This window comes from Emys orbicularis, chromosome 4, assembly GCF_028017835.1.
Source record: "Emys orbicularis isolate rEmyOrb1 chromosome 4, rEmyOrb1.hap1, whole genome shotgun sequence".
NCBI lineage: Eukaryota > Metazoa > Chordata > Testudines > Emydidae > Emys > Emys orbicularis.
The window spans coordinates 158032731-158050805 of NC_088686.1; the positions used below are offsets into that span (position 1 = coordinate 158032731).

At 55.2% G+C, this 18075-nt stretch overlaps 2 protein-coding genes and 1 pseudogene across 2 annotated transcripts; 2 read left to right on the forward strand and 1 right to left on the reverse strand.

Annotated features, from left to right (window-relative positions):
• Positions 1-18075, forward strand: part of LOC135877976 (RING finger protein 112-like) — a 1138053-nt pseudogene that overhangs the window by 1096965 nt on the left and 23013 nt on the right.
• LOC135877706 (serine protease 27-like) lies at positions 2926-6742 on the forward strand. The gene is made up of 6 exons (XM_065403249.1): positions 2926-3024; positions 3741-3767; positions 3934-4096; positions 4315-4586; positions 5709-5881; positions 6194-6742. Exons 1-6 carry the CDS (start codon positions 2955-2957, stop codon positions 6437-6439), a joined length of 951 nt encoding a protein of 316 aa, XP_065259321.1. The 5' UTR covers positions 2926-2954; the 3' UTR covers positions 6440-6742.
• On the reverse strand, positions 14257-18032 carry LOC135877143 (serine protease 27-like). Its single transcript, XM_065402488.1, has 6 exons — positions 17843-18032; positions 17346-17372; positions 16698-16842; positions 16292-16563; positions 15142-15302; positions 14257-14469 (listed from the first exon to the last, which is right to left on the reverse strand). The coding sequence occupies exons 1-6, from the start codon at positions 18030-18032 to the stop codon at positions 14257-14259; spliced, it is 1008 nt and encodes a 335-aa protein (XP_065258560.1).

The window sequence follows — 18075 nt, forward strand, 5'->3', positions numbered from 1 at the left end:
GTATGCCTCGGTTTCCCTCTCTACTGTGCATTGTTACCCGGGGGTGCAAAAGGGTTTAAAAGCTGCTCTTGGGGCAGAACGGGAAACATGGGGTGTGTGGGTGATGTTACTGCCTGGGGTGGGGTGACTGGGTCGTTACAGGACTGGCTGAAACTGATGCACATCAATGGAGGTTTGGCCAAGACAATGGGAGACCCAAGAACTGAACAACTGACACTGATCCATGGGGAATCTCCGGCAGGCGGAGCATGTGAACTCAGCTGGGGTCCAATGGACAATGGACCATTGCAGTGGTGTGGCCGACCCTGAAGGAAAAGGGGGACCCTGGGGGCACTGAAGAGGTTCCCCCAAGGGGCTGTATCAGTAGCCTATACTGACGGTTATCTAAATGGAAAGGTGAGTTCAAACCCAACAACCTCAAAGGGGTTTTAACTCAACCGGTAACAAGGTTTCACCCCACTCCTAAGGCTGTCTATGGCTCCCAACACCACAGTCTTTGGCCGAGCTGTCAGAGGTCCGATACACAACCTGATGGTGTTTCTCTGTCTCTCCCTCTCTACGCATCAGTGTTTGAATGCCACATTTGAGCCATTCCAAAAGTTCTGGGAATTTTCTAGGCACCAATGGCTGGAAATCCACTAATTTGGGGGCAGCTGGAAGAGGGAAAAGGGGAGAAATGCAGCTTCAAGCATTTCTGGCCTTCTGAGTCTTTAGGTTGTGCCCCAGTTCAATTTTCAACCTTCACTCTGAAACCACAAGAGCCAGAAATTGTCTCCATGTGAACCTCAATGTTCACCTGACTCCTGGATCTCACTTGTCTGTCTGGAGATCAGTGATTCCATGAGTCACCATGGGACAATGGGCAGAGCTGAGGTGGTGGGGTGGTTTTAGGCTGTCCTTTCTCCTGGGACTTCTCTACAGGTCAGAAAATTTGAAATGCTGAATCAGTTTAGCAGGGGCAGCTCCCATTTAAGGAAGTGCCAAGGGTGAAAAAGTCAATTTACTGGAGCACTGGTTTCTCTTTCATGATCCCTCACACGCTGGCTTTATCCCCCAGCTAATGACTTACAGGAAACCAAAGCTGTTGGTCCAAGGTCAACTGCCAGCCATGATCTGGGGGGTGCCTGTTCTGAAAGGAGGGCAAGATGACGGCTTAGATAGTTGACTGTATCAATTTTAACTGACAGACAAGATGGGTGAAGTCCTTTGAAACATCCTGTTACCTTCGTTCCTTGATGGCCCCTCACACACCTGTGTTTGTTCCCCCGCAGTCCCAGCTCTGCTGGGAGTCATGGAGCAACTGACTTCAGGGAAAGCAGCCGAACGGGGTCTGAGCTGAGCTGACGATGCCCGGGGCACATGGACAGTCACTGAATGGCTCCCAAGCAAGGCCACTGGGTGGGATCTGATTCTGACGTCCTGGAATGAGGATTAATCAGATCCACTGTTAGAACCCTAACAACTGCCTAAACCAGTGGCTCTCAACCAGAGGTCCAAGGCCCCCGGGGGTGGTGCAAGCAGGTTTCAGGGGGCAACCAAGCAGGGCCAGCATTAAACTCACCAGGGTAGAAAGCCAAAGCCCCACCACATGGGGTTGAAGCGTGAGCCCTGACCCCCGCCACTCGGGGCTGAAGCTGAAGCCCGAGCAATATAGATATGCTGAGCCCCATGGGGCCCTGCTTGCTATCCCCTAACACCGACCCTGGCTTTTATATACAGAAAACCAGTTATTGTGGCACAGGTGGGCCGTGGGCAGGTGGCCTCAGAAAGAAAAAGGTTGAGAACCCCTGGCCTAAATGATGCAGTGAAGGGCACCCACAGGCACAACCTGTGAACCCCTTTCACTAAAATGTCAAGTCTCATGAAACCCCTTCTAAGGATGAATATTTCCAGGGATTTTCTCCTTTACCTGAGTATAAATTAGAAAAGCGGTGATTTTGGAAATATAACATTTGTTTTTATGACATGCTTATTACACACTATTATTACTTATTTATCATTACAGTAGTTTTATTAATGTGTCTGAACCACATCCCCAAAGCTGCAGACTAAACTGAAAACAGCTCAGCAAGTGCTCCTGTCTCCAGCACCCAGACACCCAGCTCCCAATGGGATCCAAACCCCAAATAAATCCATTTTACCCTGTATAAAGCTTATACGGGGTAAACTCATAAATTGTTCACCCTCTATAACACCGATAGAGAGATATGCACAGCTGTTTGCTCCCCTAGGTATTAATCACTTAGTCTGGGTTAATTGATTTTTGAATACAAAAGTGATTTTATTAAGTATGAAAAGTAGGATTCAAGTGGTTTCAAGCAATAACAGACAGAACAAAGTTACCAAGCAAAATAAAACAAAACATGCAAGTCTAAGCCTAATACATAAAGAAACTGACTACAGGTAATATCTCACCCGCAGAGATGTTCCAATAAGATGAGCGGGGTGGGGGGCGTGTGGAAGAATGGGCCGGCTGGAGGGATCCTGACCCCAGAGCACTGGCCAGCCGTAGGCACCGAGCACCGGACAGACGGCATGGCCCGGCTACCTCAGGCAAAGAGACAGTCCCGGGAAAACCAGGGCAGAGAGTTGCAGCCCTGATTTCTCCTCCCGGTGGGGATGATCCGGCAAGGACCAGATCTCGGCTAAGCCACGCAAGGGGTGTGGGAGAGATGAGGGTCTGTGAGCTTCTGCTTTCACTTTCCTGTACACCAGAGATTTAAACAGGAAAACACTGGGCTCCGAGCCAGAGAACTACAGCACTAGAGACGAGGGCTCAGACATGTCGTGGCTTCTTGATGCACACGGCTGGTGGTCTGGCAGAAATCACACCCCACGCCCACAGGGCGGCTCCAGCTGGGTATATAACTCACTGCCTTGAAGCCAGGGGCTGTCTGCTCCGCTGGCTGGAGGCTGAGCTGGGCCGTCCCGACCCAGAGCTTCTGTGGGGCAGGATGATGGGGGGATTCTGCTCCCAGCTGGCCGTGCTGCTGCTGCTGCTGGTGGTGCCATCCCCAACGCAGGGTAAGAGGAACCAAGGGAGCCAGAGCGATGCACAGCCGCGGGGAACAGACCAGAGGGGACGACCCTGCAGCCTGGGGGGGAGGGAATAGATCTGAGGGGAGGAATCGACTGGACGAGACGATCCTGCCCCCCTGGGGGTGGAATCGACTGAGGGGGAAGATCCTGCCCCAGTGGACTGGCTCTGTCTCTTTCCCAGGTCGTGGGTTCAAGGGTGGGTGGGGACATGAGCAAAACAGGTTCTGTGCACTGAGGGGCAGAAATGATGCGCCAGTCCCCAGACCCCGCTGTGAATGAAGGGACCCTAAGCCCACATCCGAGACACCCCCCACCCCCAGGGCTGGCATGACCCCTCCAGCCCCTCTGACTCACTCCCACAGGAGCCATGGCCCCAGCACCCTCTCAGCTTCTGCACCCAAATCCTCTCCCGCCCTTGGGCATTGCAGGGTTGAGGGAGGACATGTGGCCCTGAGAGAGCTGGGAGCAGACCCCTTTCATCTCATGTAAACGTTCACTCTGAAACTTACTGATGTATAGTAGCCACCTATGATTTGAGGCAGAGTATGTAGATTATGGAAGGAGCTATGGGACAGTGGATAGGGCTTTTATTCCAGCTCTTTTCCCTGCCTTCCACCCTCCCCAATCGGACTCTAGTGATGCTCCTCCCCCAGTGGCCCTGACTCTGTAATGTCTCCCCAACATTTCCATTTCCTCCACAGGTGCAGAGGAGAGTCAAGACCAGCCAGGTAAAGAGTCTGGACTCTTGGGTTCTATCACCTGCTCTGTGAGGGGAGTGGGGTCTAGTGGGTTATGGGTGAGGGTGGGACCCAGGACTCCTGGGTTCTATCCCTGGCTCTGGGTGGAAGATGTGCACTTTGTCCCGTGTTAACATGGCACTCCTGTTTTGTGCAGTGTTCAGCCGTATCATAGGGGGGCAGGATGCACAGGAGGGTCGATGGCCCTGGCAAGTCAGTGTGCAAAAATATGATGACATAAAAGATGAATACCGCCACCACTGTGGAGGATCCCTCATCTCAGCCCAGTGGGTGGTGTCAGCTGCTCACTGCTTCGATCCGTGAGTAACCCAGGCAGGAGCGGGGGGAGGGAGGAGCAGGTTCCTCTTATTTGGCTTGCAGCAACATCAGTTTGTGGCCTCTGCCCCCTCATTGACCCCCTGCTCTTGGTCAAGCCATCCCCATGGTGCCGCGCAGCTGTTCTGCTGCTGTGCCCGCCCTAGAGGTGGCTGCATCTCAGTATCACACTGTCTTCCCCTTTTCCTTTTCTCTCCTCCAGCTCCGTGTCCTATTCCCAATACCGTCTAGTGCTGGGAGCGCACCAGCTCCTCCCTCTCTCCCCAAAACCAGTCCTGTCCAAGGTGCAGAAGATCATCCCCCACCCCAGTTACAATGACAAGAGCTTCGTTGCTGACATCGCCTTGGTGAGGCTGAAGAAGCCAGTGGAATCCACGCAGTTCATCCAGCCCATCTCACTGCCAGAGGCCTCCCGCCAGTTTCCTGAGAAGAAGACGTGTTGGGTCACTGGCTGGGGAAACGTTGAAGTGACCGGTAAGTGTCAGAGGTCTCAGAGAGGCACTGGGAGGCCATAATTGTTATGGAGTTGGGGACAGCAGTTCCCTGCTCTGTCCCCGCCCCTGCTCCACCCCCTTCCCAGCCCCATTCCACCCCTTCTCCTAATCCCCCTCCCCCGAGCGACACAGCCTGGGGGTTAGCAGGGGGCCTCGTGGCAGCAGCAGGAGTGGACCCCCCCCCCCCCGCACTCACCGGCGGTGGCGGGAAATGGAGTCACCTGGCTCCAGCCTGCTCCGCTCCACTGGCTCCCAGCCATGTCACTCCACTTCCCACCACTGCCAGTGATTGTGGGGAGGGGGGCCTGACCACTGCTGCCGGCTCCAGGCCCCCACTATTCCCCTGGACCATCCTGTGCCCCCCAAAGCAACGGGCCCAGGGAAGTTGCCCCAAACCTTCCTATGAGAAGGGCTCATATGGTGGTCATGGATACTGTGACCATCTCGGCTGACCTCCTGGAGAGCACAAGCCAGAGAACATCCCTGAAGGAATTGCTGCTTTAATGAGACCAGATCTCTTAGCTGGCTGTCCCATCTGGATTTACAAATGGAGAATCCATCACTACCCTTGGTAAATTGCTCCAACGGTTAATCACCCTCACTGTTAAAAACTGACACCTTATTTCCAGTCTGAGTTTGTCTGGCTTCAACTTCCAGCCACTGGATCATGTTTGACCTTCCCCTGCTCGACTGAAGAGCCTGTTATTAAACCCTTCTTCGCATTGTAGATATGTACAGACTGGGCTCAATTCACCCCTTAACCTTCTCTCTGTTACGTTAAATCGATTGAGCTCCTGAGTTAGAGGCCTGGGGTCCCGGATGATCTGGCCCATGTATGGGGGGGGCAGTGCTGCTCCCTGCTGGAGGGGATTGTGTGTGTGTGTGTATTCCTTGTGGTGCAGCACTGACGCACACAGGGACACAGCTGCACTTGGCCATAGGAGATGTGCCTTGACAGCCAGACTCGTCTCCAGAATGGCACAGGCACGGGGGAAGCTGCCCACAGGCACAAACGGCTCGTCCGGACCCCAGTGCGCTGGGCGCAGGAAGCACCAGACGCTGGTGGAATAACCCTGCCGCACCCCCGGTTCTCCCCCTCCAGAACCTCTCCCACAACCCAAGACCCTGCAGCAGCTGAAGGTTCCCATCATCAGTACAGCAGAATGCAACGATCGTTACAACACACTGATTCCACACTCATCTCTGGGTCCAGAGCCAATCAAAAGCGACATGATCTGCGCCGGGTACATGAACAGCCCCAAGGGATTCTGCCATGTGAGAGCCTTTCCTCCTAGCTGATTGTGTGTATTACAGCACCGCTGCCCAGATCCCAACTGAGACCACAGCCCAAGTGTGCCAGGTGCTGCCCAGACCCCAACCGAGTTCAGGGCTCCCTTGTGCCGTGCACTGCACAGACCCCAACCGAGATCAGGGCCCCCTTGTTCAAGGGGCTGCCAAGACCCCTCTGACAGAGGTCGCTGCTCCTGTTGCTCTCACCGGGTATGTTCTGTGACCCCCATCCAGCCTTCGCTCTCACGGTGACAGCGATGGGAATTGGGGCCCTGACCCCCATTTCTCTCTCTCTAGGGTGATTCCGGGGGGCCTCTGGCCTGTCAGCAGGACGGCACCTGGTACCTGGCTGGAGTTGTGAGCTGGTTTATGACCAGAAGCGAGAGAGGAATAGTCTGTTCTGACCACAGGTTCCCCGGGGTCTTCACCCGGGTGACAGCCTACAACAGCTGGATCCAGGGGCATGTGAACGGTGTGGGCCCTTCTGCCGTTGCTTCTCCAGCTGTAATGATACTCGCCACCCTCCTCCTCACAGCCCTGTGAGCCACGCACGGACCTGCCCCTGGCACTGCCAGGCTGACCCCCCTCAGGATGTCCATAGACCCCCCCCTTGACACCAGGTGTGGGCCCCGCTTTGCTGGGGTTTGTGGGACGCGGCTGGGAAAGGCTGGTGGATGGAAGCACAGGGGTGCTATGGGGAGGTGAGGGCAGAGGGTGGAGGGGTTATATCCAGCCTTTCCTACAGCTCTGCAGCGCCCCCTGGAGGTGACTGGGAAGCTGACGGGTACGGGCCCTGCAACCACTTTGATCCCATGACTTGTGCTCCAAAACTCACCATTAAATCAGGTTTGCAAACTCTGTCTCCTCCCTGCAGCAACCGCGACCTGCCCCACAGCAGCTGGTTCCACCTCCCGCTAGGGCCAGTCCTGCCATGGCAACAGCCTCCCATGGGCTCCACGGGTTAGCTGAGTGTAGGGGCCTCCCATCGCGCTGGGCACTGCACAGACATCCCCAACCGAGATCAGGGCCCCTGTCATGCTGGGCGCTGCACACACCCACCCAATCGAGATCAGGGCCCCCATCGCACCAGGTGCTGCATATATGCCCCCCATACAAGAATGGAGCACCCGTCATACTAGATACTGTGCAGACCCTCCCTACCAACTGGGAACCCCATCACACCAAGTGCTGCACGGATCTCCTTGACCAAGATCGGTGCCCCATTCTGCCAGGTGCTGCACATACCCTGAGTGAGATCAGGGCCCCATTGTGCCAGGTGCTGCCCAGACACACAGTATGAAACAGTCCCAGCCCTTACAATCTAAGACAAAAGATACCAGCTGGAGACAGACAGACAGACGGGGAAACACCAGGGAACAACAGGACAGTGCTGGTCACCGTGACGGGCTTTGTTCTCTGCCCAATGTCACTCACCCACCGTCCCAGTAGAGCTTCCCTGCTGGACACTCACCAGGCTACGGTGTGAGGATCTCAATACACCAGGCCCCAGGTGCTTTAATCCTCCCGTGGCTGAACAGAGTCCAGGCATGGCCCCTGGCTGGGTCCCCAGGTGCCCCCTGTGCAAAATTGTGGGGTTTGAGCATTTTTAATTTTTTTTACTTGATTTAAATGTTCAGAGTTGTGGGAAATTATGGAGGGGGGGTCAGACAATGTGGGGATCAGACAATAATTAGATAATGACAGTGGATGTTAAAGCTAAATCTTTAGAACCGTTTAAATACAAATTGTCAACATCCCTCATCAAAAAAGTACAAAGTCAATAGCCTTAAAGCAAAGTCTTTTCTCACTGTGTCTGGTGGTGCATTTCAATTGTTACCGATGGAAATATTTTGGCGGGGGTCAGTGTGTGTGTGCAGTGAAATCAAGGTGGGGGAGCCAATAATCTTTATCAGACCATCTTCCATTGGTGGAAGAGACAAGCTTGTGACCTACCCAAAGCTCTTGTTCAGGTCTGGACTGAAGAAGTCCAGAAGATTTGAAGATTTGAAGAAGAGAAGCTCTGTGTAGCTCGAAAGCTTGTCTCTCTCACCAACAGAAGCTGGTAACACAAACAACATCCCTCTCCTCCCCCCCAATCTCTTATATCCTGGGACCAACTCAGCTTCAACACTGTAAACAGCTACGATGAAACCAACATTTACCGATACAACTCAAATCCTTCCAAGGCTGGTAGTGCAGGAGCTCAGGCGAGGTGATCACAATGGTCCCGTATGGCTTGAGAATCGATGCGTTTTTGTCTAAACTTTCGGACATGACCCGGGCGGCATCCCAGAGATCACAGAACGGGGATTGCAGCAAACAGCAGGCCAGGTTCGTAGTGCCGAGTTCTCCTCCAAAGGGAAACAGCTCGGATGTCAGATAAACCGCCAGGGGGTCAAAATGGGGAAACGGGTGTAAACATTCTGCTGCCGATTCAACTGCAAATCTCTGGTCCTCGTGGTGGAGGGGAGGCGAGACAAGGGCCCCAGATCAGAAGTGCAGGGGGCTTCTCAGCAGAGAGCCACAGGGTTGGGGGGACCCCAAGGGTCATCTAGTCCAACCCCCTGCCGAGATGCAGGATTTGTTGTGTCTCAACCACCCAGGACAGATGGTTACGCAGCCTCTTTCTGAAACCGTCCAATGAAGGAGCTTCCACCCACTCCCCAGGCATCCTGGGAGTCGGTCCGTTCCATTGTCCTGCTGTTCTTACCCACCGACTCACACAGCCGGGGTCCAGCCCAAATCACCCCCCATCTTCGAGCTGTCTGGATCCAGGGCTCACGTGGGGCTGGCCCAGGGGGGTTGGAGGGGCGGTGCTCCCAGCTGGCCTGGCTGCTGGTGCATGTTACAAGTGAAGAGGGGACCAAAGCATCCCATCTAGAGAGATTCACAGACATCTGGGGGGGGGGGGAGGATAGCCTGGAGGGGACAAATCAGCCCCTGGGGGGGGAATCGACTGGAGGGGGCGATCTTGCCCCCCCGGGGATGGTAGTTTCCCCATCTGTTACCTGCCCCACAGCTCGCTCCGTCTACACGGAATTTTCTCCGGCAGAAACGAAAGTAAAACCTCAGCTGGTTTCTAGTTCCTCCTGTCCAGCAGCCGGGCTCTGACCCCGCAGGAGATTGGCTCCCAGGGCGTGGGAGGGGTGTAGCCCGAGGGGAGGCTGTTAATAGCCACTGCGGGGGGGGGGGGCTGGGAGCCAGGACTCCTGGGTTCTCTCCCCAGCTCTGGGAGGGGGGGCTTGGAGCCAGGACTCCTGGGTTCTCTCCCCAGCTCTGGGAGGGAAGGGGGGGATGTAGAGTTCCTGGTGCTCTTTCTTTCATAAAATGGAGGTAAAATAGATCGTCAAAACCTTTTGCAATTTGTGGGATTTTTTCCCCCCCCGGCTGAGACAGCTCAGAGAATCGCCATTTTTCAGCTGAAAAAAAGTGTCACCGGAAATCTTTCATCCGGCCTTATCCTGAAGTGTGCTGGGGGAAGGAGCTCTCTGCTGCCATTTGGTGATGGAAGTGAAGTCATTGGTGATGGATGAGTGCAGGGATCAGCTGCATGTACCAGATACACGGGAAAGGGTCAGGCCATCATCTTAAAATGACTGGACATTTCAGGGTGTAAAACCTCAGCCAAGTGAGGGGTGAATTTCTGCTGGGTGGATGTAGAACACGGGCGCATGGAATGTGATGCTCCTTGCAAAAAAGAGCTCCCCTAAAACAGGCAGAGCCCCGACGTGGCGGTAACTTGTGGGGGCACCAGTGGGGCACATTGCTGCTGACGTGGTTTGGACTTTGCCTCAGACAGACTCTAGTGGAGAACGTTGGCTGGTCGCTATGGACACCTTCACAAACTGGCGCCTAAGAAATCCAGAGTTTGTGACAGTAGCCAGGGTCCCAGGGAATGAATTCATCACCTGGTGGGTTACACAGAGATCACGGGTGAAGCTTTGACTCCAAAGTGTTTCAACAAGTTGGTGAGATTTTGCTGGTCTTCAGGTCTGGGTCAATGTTGTAGAGGGTGTTGCAGGCTGCAGTGTCCATCAGCTGGGCCTGAACCTCCTGCAGCATTTTGGGAGGTGGGAGAGAAACTGGGGAGAGGGATAGCTCTGTGGTTTGAGCATTGGCCTATTAACCCAGGTTTGTGAGTTCCCTCCTTGCGGGGGCCACTTAGGGATTTGGGGCAAAATCAGTACTTGGTCCTGCTAGTGAAGGCAGGGGGCTGGACTCGATGACCTTTCAGGTCCCTTCTAGCTCTATGAAATAGGTATATCTCCACTTATTATTATTAACCCTGCAAATAGTGTGAGTCCGCAAGACTATGGCTAAAAGCCAATTTTGAGTATAAGTAGGCTTGGTAGAATTCAATTTTTATATTTTTTATAAATTTCACAGTTACTATTTTAAGTATTTTTTCTATATTTACCTATTTAAATTGTAATACTTGTGGGAAATTATGGGGGTTCAGCCAATGGGGGCGCAGCTAATAATAATATAATGACATTAGATGCTGAGATTCACAACACTGAAGCTTTATAACTATTCAAGTACAAACTGTCTGTATCATGTAACAAATACAAAGTCAACAGCCTTAAATCAAGAGAAGTTCTCACGCAGCATTTGTCTGATTTTGCCAGTTGGTAAATTTTGATTCTCCTCTATGGAAATGTTTGTGTGTGTGCAGTGAAACTGAGGTTTACCGATAATAATTGAACCCTTGCTCAGCTGTTCTCCTGTAAAAAGCAGCGGGAAGCTGCAGAGGTGGGGGGATACTCTGGGAGAGCAGAGACTGTTGGGGCAAGTAGGGTCCAGCAGAGAAACCTGGAACTGAGGAAAGGCCCGGGAGTGACTGGACAATGGGGTAAACAGATGAACTCCAGAAAGTGTTCTCGTGAAGTTGCGGTGGATGATGATGTGACACACGAGGGACAAGATCTGGGTGGGGAGGTCATGCAGAAACAGGGAAAGAGCTGAGAGACAAGAAAGAAAATACCGAGCAATGGAGGAAGATAGACTGTGACCATAGACAAAAATGCAGCCAGCTCTGGGGCGGAGCAGATGAGGATCAGCCACAGAGCAACGCTGCAATGGGCTGGCTCCCTCAGCACTGACATGCAGCCAGCTCTGGGTGGAGCAACTGGGGACCAGCTGCACAGTGATACCACATGGGGATGGCTCTCCCAGGGCTGAGATGCAGCTAGCTCTGGGGTGTGGCAGTAGGGGAACAGCTGCACAACAACATGGGGATGGCTTGAGCAAGAGCAGGAAGTCAGTGAGGGGGTTGAAGCCACAGACAGATGACACTGCAAGCCATGTAAGGGCAACCTGGGCCCCCCAACTGGGTTACTCATGCAGCGAAGCAGTGGGTGGCAGATACCACCCTCTGGTCTCATATGAGGGATCTTTGCACAGCAGGGGAGCCATGTTAACATGGGACAAGGCTCACATCTCCCCCTGTTCTAACCAACTAGTCCCCATTCCCTTCCCAGAGCTGGGGATAGAACCCAGGAGCCCTGACTCATTTCTTGGCTGGTCTTGACTCTCCTGAGCACCTGTGCAGGGAACAGAAATAGGGCTGAAACGCAAGCCTCGCCCACTGTCCCATAGCTCCTCCCTTAGTCTCCACCCCACATCATAGGTGGCTACCACGTGCAAGAAGGTTTCAGAATGAACACCAGCATATGATGAACGAGGGCTGCTCCAAGCTCTCTCAGGGTGACATGATCTTTTTCCACTCAGTGAAGCCCATATGAGCCCTGGGTCGGGACAGCCCAGCTTGGCCTCCAGCCAGCAGAGTAAACAGTCTCTGGCGTCGAGGCAGCGGGTTATAAACCCAGCTGGAGGCACTCCACTGGAGTGGGGGCTGATTTTGGCCAGATCCCAGCTGCATGTGTTGAGGTTGAGGAAGCCACGGCACCTCTGAGTCCTTGTCTCCGGTCCCGTGGTTCTCTAGCTCGGAGCCCAGCGTTTTCCTGTTTAAATCTCTGATTTCCACAAAAGTGAAAGCAAAAGCTCCCAGGCCCTCATCTCCTCTCCCTGCCCCCCCCCCCCCATGGTGAGAGCTGCCCATTCGCAGCCCAGCCGGTGGCAGGATGCTCATGTTCTGTTGGCCCATTTCAGCCTGCACGGTTTAGCCCAAGATCTGGTCCTAGCCAGGCCATTCCCGTGGGGAGGAGAAATTAGGGCTGCGACTCAGGCTGGCCTGGGGGGCCATCCCCAGTCGGGTGGCCACCTGCCCAGGTTTTCCTGGGATCGTCCCTTTTCTGGAGGTAGCCAGGCCAAGCCATCTGTCCCATGGTGTCCATGGCTGGCCAGTGCTCTGGGGTCAGGATCCCCCAGGCTGGCCTATTCTTCTGCACCCCAGCAGTGGCGGCCCCCTGCTCCCCTCCACTTCTGTGGACCTGCCCACGCAGCCCATTTGCTCAGACTGGAAACAGAAGCTGCTGGAGGCCAAAGAGGGAGAGCAGGGCGGGAGGCTGCGGCCTGTGATACCTGCCGGCAGCAGCTGGTGGCACCAGAGAGATTTCCCGCCTCTACAGTAGTGGTTCCCAAACTTTAACAACCTGTGAACCCCTTTCACTAAAATGTCAAGTCTCATGAAACCCCTTCTAAGGATGAATATTTCCAGGGATTTTCTCCTTTACCTGAGTATAAATTAGAAAAGCGGTGATTTTGGAAATATAACATTTGTTTTTATGACATGCTTATTACACACTATTATTACTTATTTATCATTACAGTAGTTTTATTACACTATGAAAACGGCAACACTCTGCCAAGATCTCACTTTCGTAGCTTGTGTCACTTTGACTAAGCCTGTCATAAGACAAGGCTCCTATGTTTCATCAAGGAGTATCAGATGTGAAACAGCAGGAAGGTATTTAAGAAACCAACTCAAAGAGTTCCTCCTACACAAGCATTCAGGTTTTGAGCAGTCCAGGCAAACAACGCATGCTACAACAAAGCTTCAACTTGTTCTTCATCAGAATTTTAAAAACAAGACTAGCTGCCTATTTCATTTGAAAAAGAGGAAAAAATATCCACCTCCCTTTCCATTTCTTATAAGGAGTCTTGACGTTTAAATCTCCTCAGTGTGATAGAGATGTTTGCTTTGATCTGCTTAGCTCTTGGAAGTCCAGGGGCTCCGGGCTGCTGGCCCCGTGCTGCCAGACATCCCTGAGCACAGCTCTGTCCGCCATTAGGGATTTTTTCCGGAGAACCCCCTGTAACATTTTGTGTGCCAGAGGAGGAAGAGTGGGGAGGGAGCTATATGGGCAGGGGGGCTATAGAAACAACCCCCTCCCCTGAATGCGGCTTTATCGTTTGTCCTGCAGTTGCTCCTTCCCTTTGCCCGATCCCCCATAAATTCACCCCCTCACCCCCCTCCTCCAGCGCTGGCTGACACATCCTGACCCTGTTCTCTGCAGCGCCGAGTGCGAGGGGGCCCCAAGCTCAGTCAGGTGTGTCTGTGCAGCGCCCGGCGCGATGGGCAGCGCCCGCACTGTGCCGCCCCACAGCTAATACCGAGCCACGGAGCCAGTGGGAGGGGGGCCCCAAGCTCAGTCAGGTGTGTCTGTGCAGCACCGAGCGCGATGGGCAGCGCCCACACTGTGCCGCCCCACAGCTAATACCGAGCCACAGAGCCAGTGGGAGGGGGGCCCCAAGCTCAGTCAGGTGTGTCTGTGCAGCACCGAGCGCGATGGGCAGCGCCCGCACTGTGCCGCCCCACAGCTAATACCGAGCCACAGAGCCAGTGGGAGGGGGGCCCCAAGCTCAGTCAGGTGTGTCTGTGCAGCACCGAGCGCGATGGGCAGCGCCCGCACTGTGCCGCCCCACAGCTAATACCGAGCCACGGAGCCAGTGCGAGGGGGCCCCAAGCTCAGTCAGGTGTGTCTGTGCAGCACCGAGCGCGATGGGCAGCGCCCGCACTGTGCCACCCCACAGCTAATCCCGAGCCGCGGAGCCCGTGGGAGCCGGCGCCGGCTGCTGCAGAGCTGGTCGTGGCTGTTACCAGGCGGAGACACAATTAGAAAAGTCAATTTATTGACAGTTTTCAGAGTACGAGTCGTGGGAACAAAGCAGCTGCGGGGCCCTTCCCCGTCGGCTTCCCAGTCACCCCCAGGGGGCGCTGCGGAGCTGTAGGAAGGGCTGGATAAAACCCCTTCACCCTCTGCCCTCACCTCCCCATAGCGCCCCTGTGCTTCCATCCACCAGCCTCTCGCAGCCGCATCCCAGAGACCCCAGCAACGCGGAGCCCAAACACGGTGCCAAGCGGGGCCTATGGCCATCCACGGGACGGGTGGCCCTGGCAGTGCCTGGGGCAGGTCCATGCGTGGCTCACAGGGCTGTGAGGAGGATGGCGGTGAGTATCAGGATGCTGGAGAAGCGCTGGCAGCGGGTCCCACACTGTTCACATGCCGCTGGATCCAGCTGTCGAAGGCTGTCACCTGAGTGAAGACCCCGGGGTAACCAGCCTCCAAACAGATGACTTCATTCGTGATGCTGTTCATGAACGAGCTGAGGACTCCAGCCAGGTACCAGGTGCCGTCCTGTTGACAGACCAGAGGATTCCAGGAGTCACCCTAGAGAGAGAGAGGGAAATGGGGGGTCAGGGCCCCAATTCCCATCGCTGTCACTGTGACAGCAAAAACCGGATGAGGGTCACAGAACATACTCGGTCTGAGCAACAGGAGCAGCGACCTCTGTCAGAGGGCTCTGGGCATCAGCTGGTACTATGGGGCCCTGATCTCAGTCAGGGTCTGGGCAGCGCCTGGCACAAAGGAGGCCCTGATCTTGGTCGGGGTCTGGGCAGTGCCTGGCACAAGGCGGCTCTGATCTCAGTCAGGGTCTGGGCAGCGCCTGGCACACGGGGACCCTGATCTTGGTCAGGGTCTGTCCAGAGCCTGGCACAAGGCGGCTCTGATCTCAGTCAGGGTCTGGGCAGCGCCTGGCACACGGGGACCCTGATCTTGGTCAGGGTCTGTGCAGTGCCTGGCCTTATTTAGATTCCGGGAAGTGGGCAGGCACAAGCCCACCTGCATCTAAAGGCCCCTCCCCCAGCCTTGTGAGAGGAGCCACTGGACCCAGGACTGAAAACGGGGGACAACTAAGGAATAACAGGGCCAGGAGTGGAGGTCACAGGTAGAAAACTAAGGATCCAGAGAGTGCCTGGCATAAGAGGGGACCTGATCTCGGTCGGGGTCTGGGCAGCAGTGTTGTAATACACACAATCAGCTGGGAGGAAAGGCTCTCACTTTGCAGAATCCCTTGTTGCTGTGCATGTATCCAGCGCAGATCATGTCGCTTTTCACTGGATCCACCTCTGCGCCTGGAACAAATGGGTTGTAATGCCCGTTGCAGGTCGCTGTACTGAGGATGGGAACCTCCAACTGCTGCAGGATCTTGGAGTATGGCTCTGGAGGGAGAAAACCGGGGGTGCAGCAGGGTTATTCCACCAGCTCCCTGCACCCAGCGCACTGGGGTCCGGATGTGGCATTTGTGCCCGTGGGCACTTCCCCCCTGCCTGTGCCATTCCGGAGACAAGTCTGGCTGTCAAAGCATATTTCTGCGTGTGCAGGGATCTAAGTCATCACATGTGTGTGTTGTGTGTGCGACTATCTCCTACAACAGCCGAGTGCAGGCGTGACCCTGTGTGCATGACTGGGACGTGCTGACTGACATGTGGGGGTCTCCTCCAGGAGGCTCAGATGAGTGTGTTCTCTGCACCACAAGGAATCTTCACACACACACACACACACACACACACACACAGGGCCTGATCCCTTCCAGCTGAGGGCAGGGATACACACACACACACACATACACACACACACATGGCCTGATCCCTTCCAGCCGGGGGCAGGCTCCCCCCCCCCCCGCCCCCCCTCCCACACACAGCCCTGATATGGCTGCTTAGAGGACCCCTTTAGCTTAAGAGAGAGAAGGTTAAGGTGGGGGCTTGATCCCAGTCTATAAATACCAACCTGGGGAACAAATATTTCATCATGGACGCTTCAGCCTAGCAGAGGAAGGTGTAACAAAACCCAATGGCTGCAAGTTGAAGCCAGACAAACTCAGACTTGAGATAAGGTGTCAGTTTTTAACGGGGAGGGCGATTAACCCTGGGAACAATTTACCAAGGGTCATGGTAGATTCTCCATCACGGACAATTTGTAAATCCAGATGGGATGGCCATCGAAGACACCTGCCATGATTTGAGCAGCAATTCATTCAGGGACCTTCTCTGGCCTGTGCTATCCAGGAAGTCAGTTGAGATGGTCACACTGTCCATGACCCCAGCTCCTCCCAGGGGCTGCCCAGATCCTGGAGTTTGGGGAGATGCTCCTTCCAGCCCCCAAACACCTACGGCCTCCCAGCTCCCTCTCTGAGTCTTCCAATACGTACTGTGCGCTCCAACATCACCCCAACCGGTGACCGAACACATCTTCCCCACGGGGAACTGACGGGAGGCCCCAGGCAGTGAGATGGGCCCGATGAACTTCGTGGTTGCCACCGGCTCCTTCAGCCTCACCAAGGCGATGTCAGCAAGGGAGCTCTTGCTATTGTAACTGGGGTGGGGGATGATCTTCTGCACCTCGGCCAGGATCTGATTTGGGGAGGGATTGAGGAGCTGGTGCGCCCCCAGCACCAAACGGTACTGGGAATAGGGCACAGAGCTGGAGAAGAGAAAAGGAAAAGGGGAAGATAGTGAAATGCTGAGATGCAGCCACCTCTGGGGAGGGGCAGCTGGGGAACAGCTGCACAGCAGGAGGCCAGGGAAGAGTCATCACCCACTGCCTGGGTTACTTACAGATTGAAGCAGTGAGCAGCTGACACCACCCACTGGGTTGAGACGAGGGATCCTCCACAGACGTGGCTGCCATTTACTTGCACACTGACAGGCCAGGGCCATTGACTCTCCTGGGCATCCTGTCCTCCCAGGATACGGCTGGACACTGCACAAACCAGGGAGCCATGTTAACATGTGACAACACACACATCTCCTACCCAGAACTAGGGAGAGAACCCAGGAGTCCTGGCTTCCAGCCCACCTGCTCTAACACAACAGCCCCCACTTCCCTCCCAGAGCTGTGGAGAGAACCCAGGAGTCCTGGCTCCCAGCCCCCCTGCTCTAACCCAACAGCCCCCACTCCCCTCCCAGAGCTGGGGAGAGAACCCAGGAGTCCTGGCTCTCAGCCCCCCTGCTCTAACACAACAGCCCCCACTCCCCTCCCAAAGCCGGGGAGCGAATCCAGGAGTTCTGACTCGGAGCCTCATGCTCAAACCACTAGACCCCACTCCCCTCCCAGGGCCAGGGATAAAACCCAAGAATCCCCTGTTCCCATCCCATCTCCAGTTCCCTTATGCTCCCTATTAGGTCACAAGGTAGCCGGCTTTTCTGATGAAGCCGCTCGCTGTGAGGGGGGTTTATGGGGCTTGTCGAGAGCTTGTTTCTTACCTGGGGGACCCGGGTTCTGCTCCGCAGCTGGCCAGGGAAGCGAGAGGCAGGGGAGCCAACAGATAAGGCAGGAGCTACAGGGGTCAGGCTGGGGGGAGGGGTTACCCCACAGACTCTTGTCCCAGTTCTGGGGGCTGGGATGGGAGTTGTGATGCTGCTAATGAGAGGGCAGGTGGATTCTGCTGCCCCCTTCTCTGCTCCCCCAGTGAAGATGGAGATGTCCCATCCAGGCCCATCTGATGTGTCCCCACCGGAGGCAGGATCATCCCACACAATCCCCTCAGAGGTGCCCTGTTCAGTTTTCTCTGCTTCCATCTCTTACCCTTCGGCTGCCTTCACTGCAGCTCACGGCAGGTCACTGTTGTCTCTCCGTGTTTCATGCCCTCCCACCCCTGCCCTCTCCCCGGGGGGCTCTGCTCTCTGACTCCTATCCCCCCTGGCCCTGTATGTCGCCAAGGAAGGAAGGAAGCAGAGGGCACGGTGTTCCCCTGCCTCACCCTCCAGCAGGGGTAGCGCCAGCAGCAACACGGCCAGTGGGGAACCCAGACACCCCCTCATGGTGTGGTCCAAGGAGCAGCCTTCCCAGATGCTATCGGCAGAGGGCGACTGGACTCGGTGCAGCTCCCAGCCCAGCAATGCCCAAGGACTGCCGGGGAATGAAGGTACCAGGCTGGCATTTATAGGCATCCCCACGCAGGCTGGGCTATGGAAGGCCAGAAATGTAAATTTT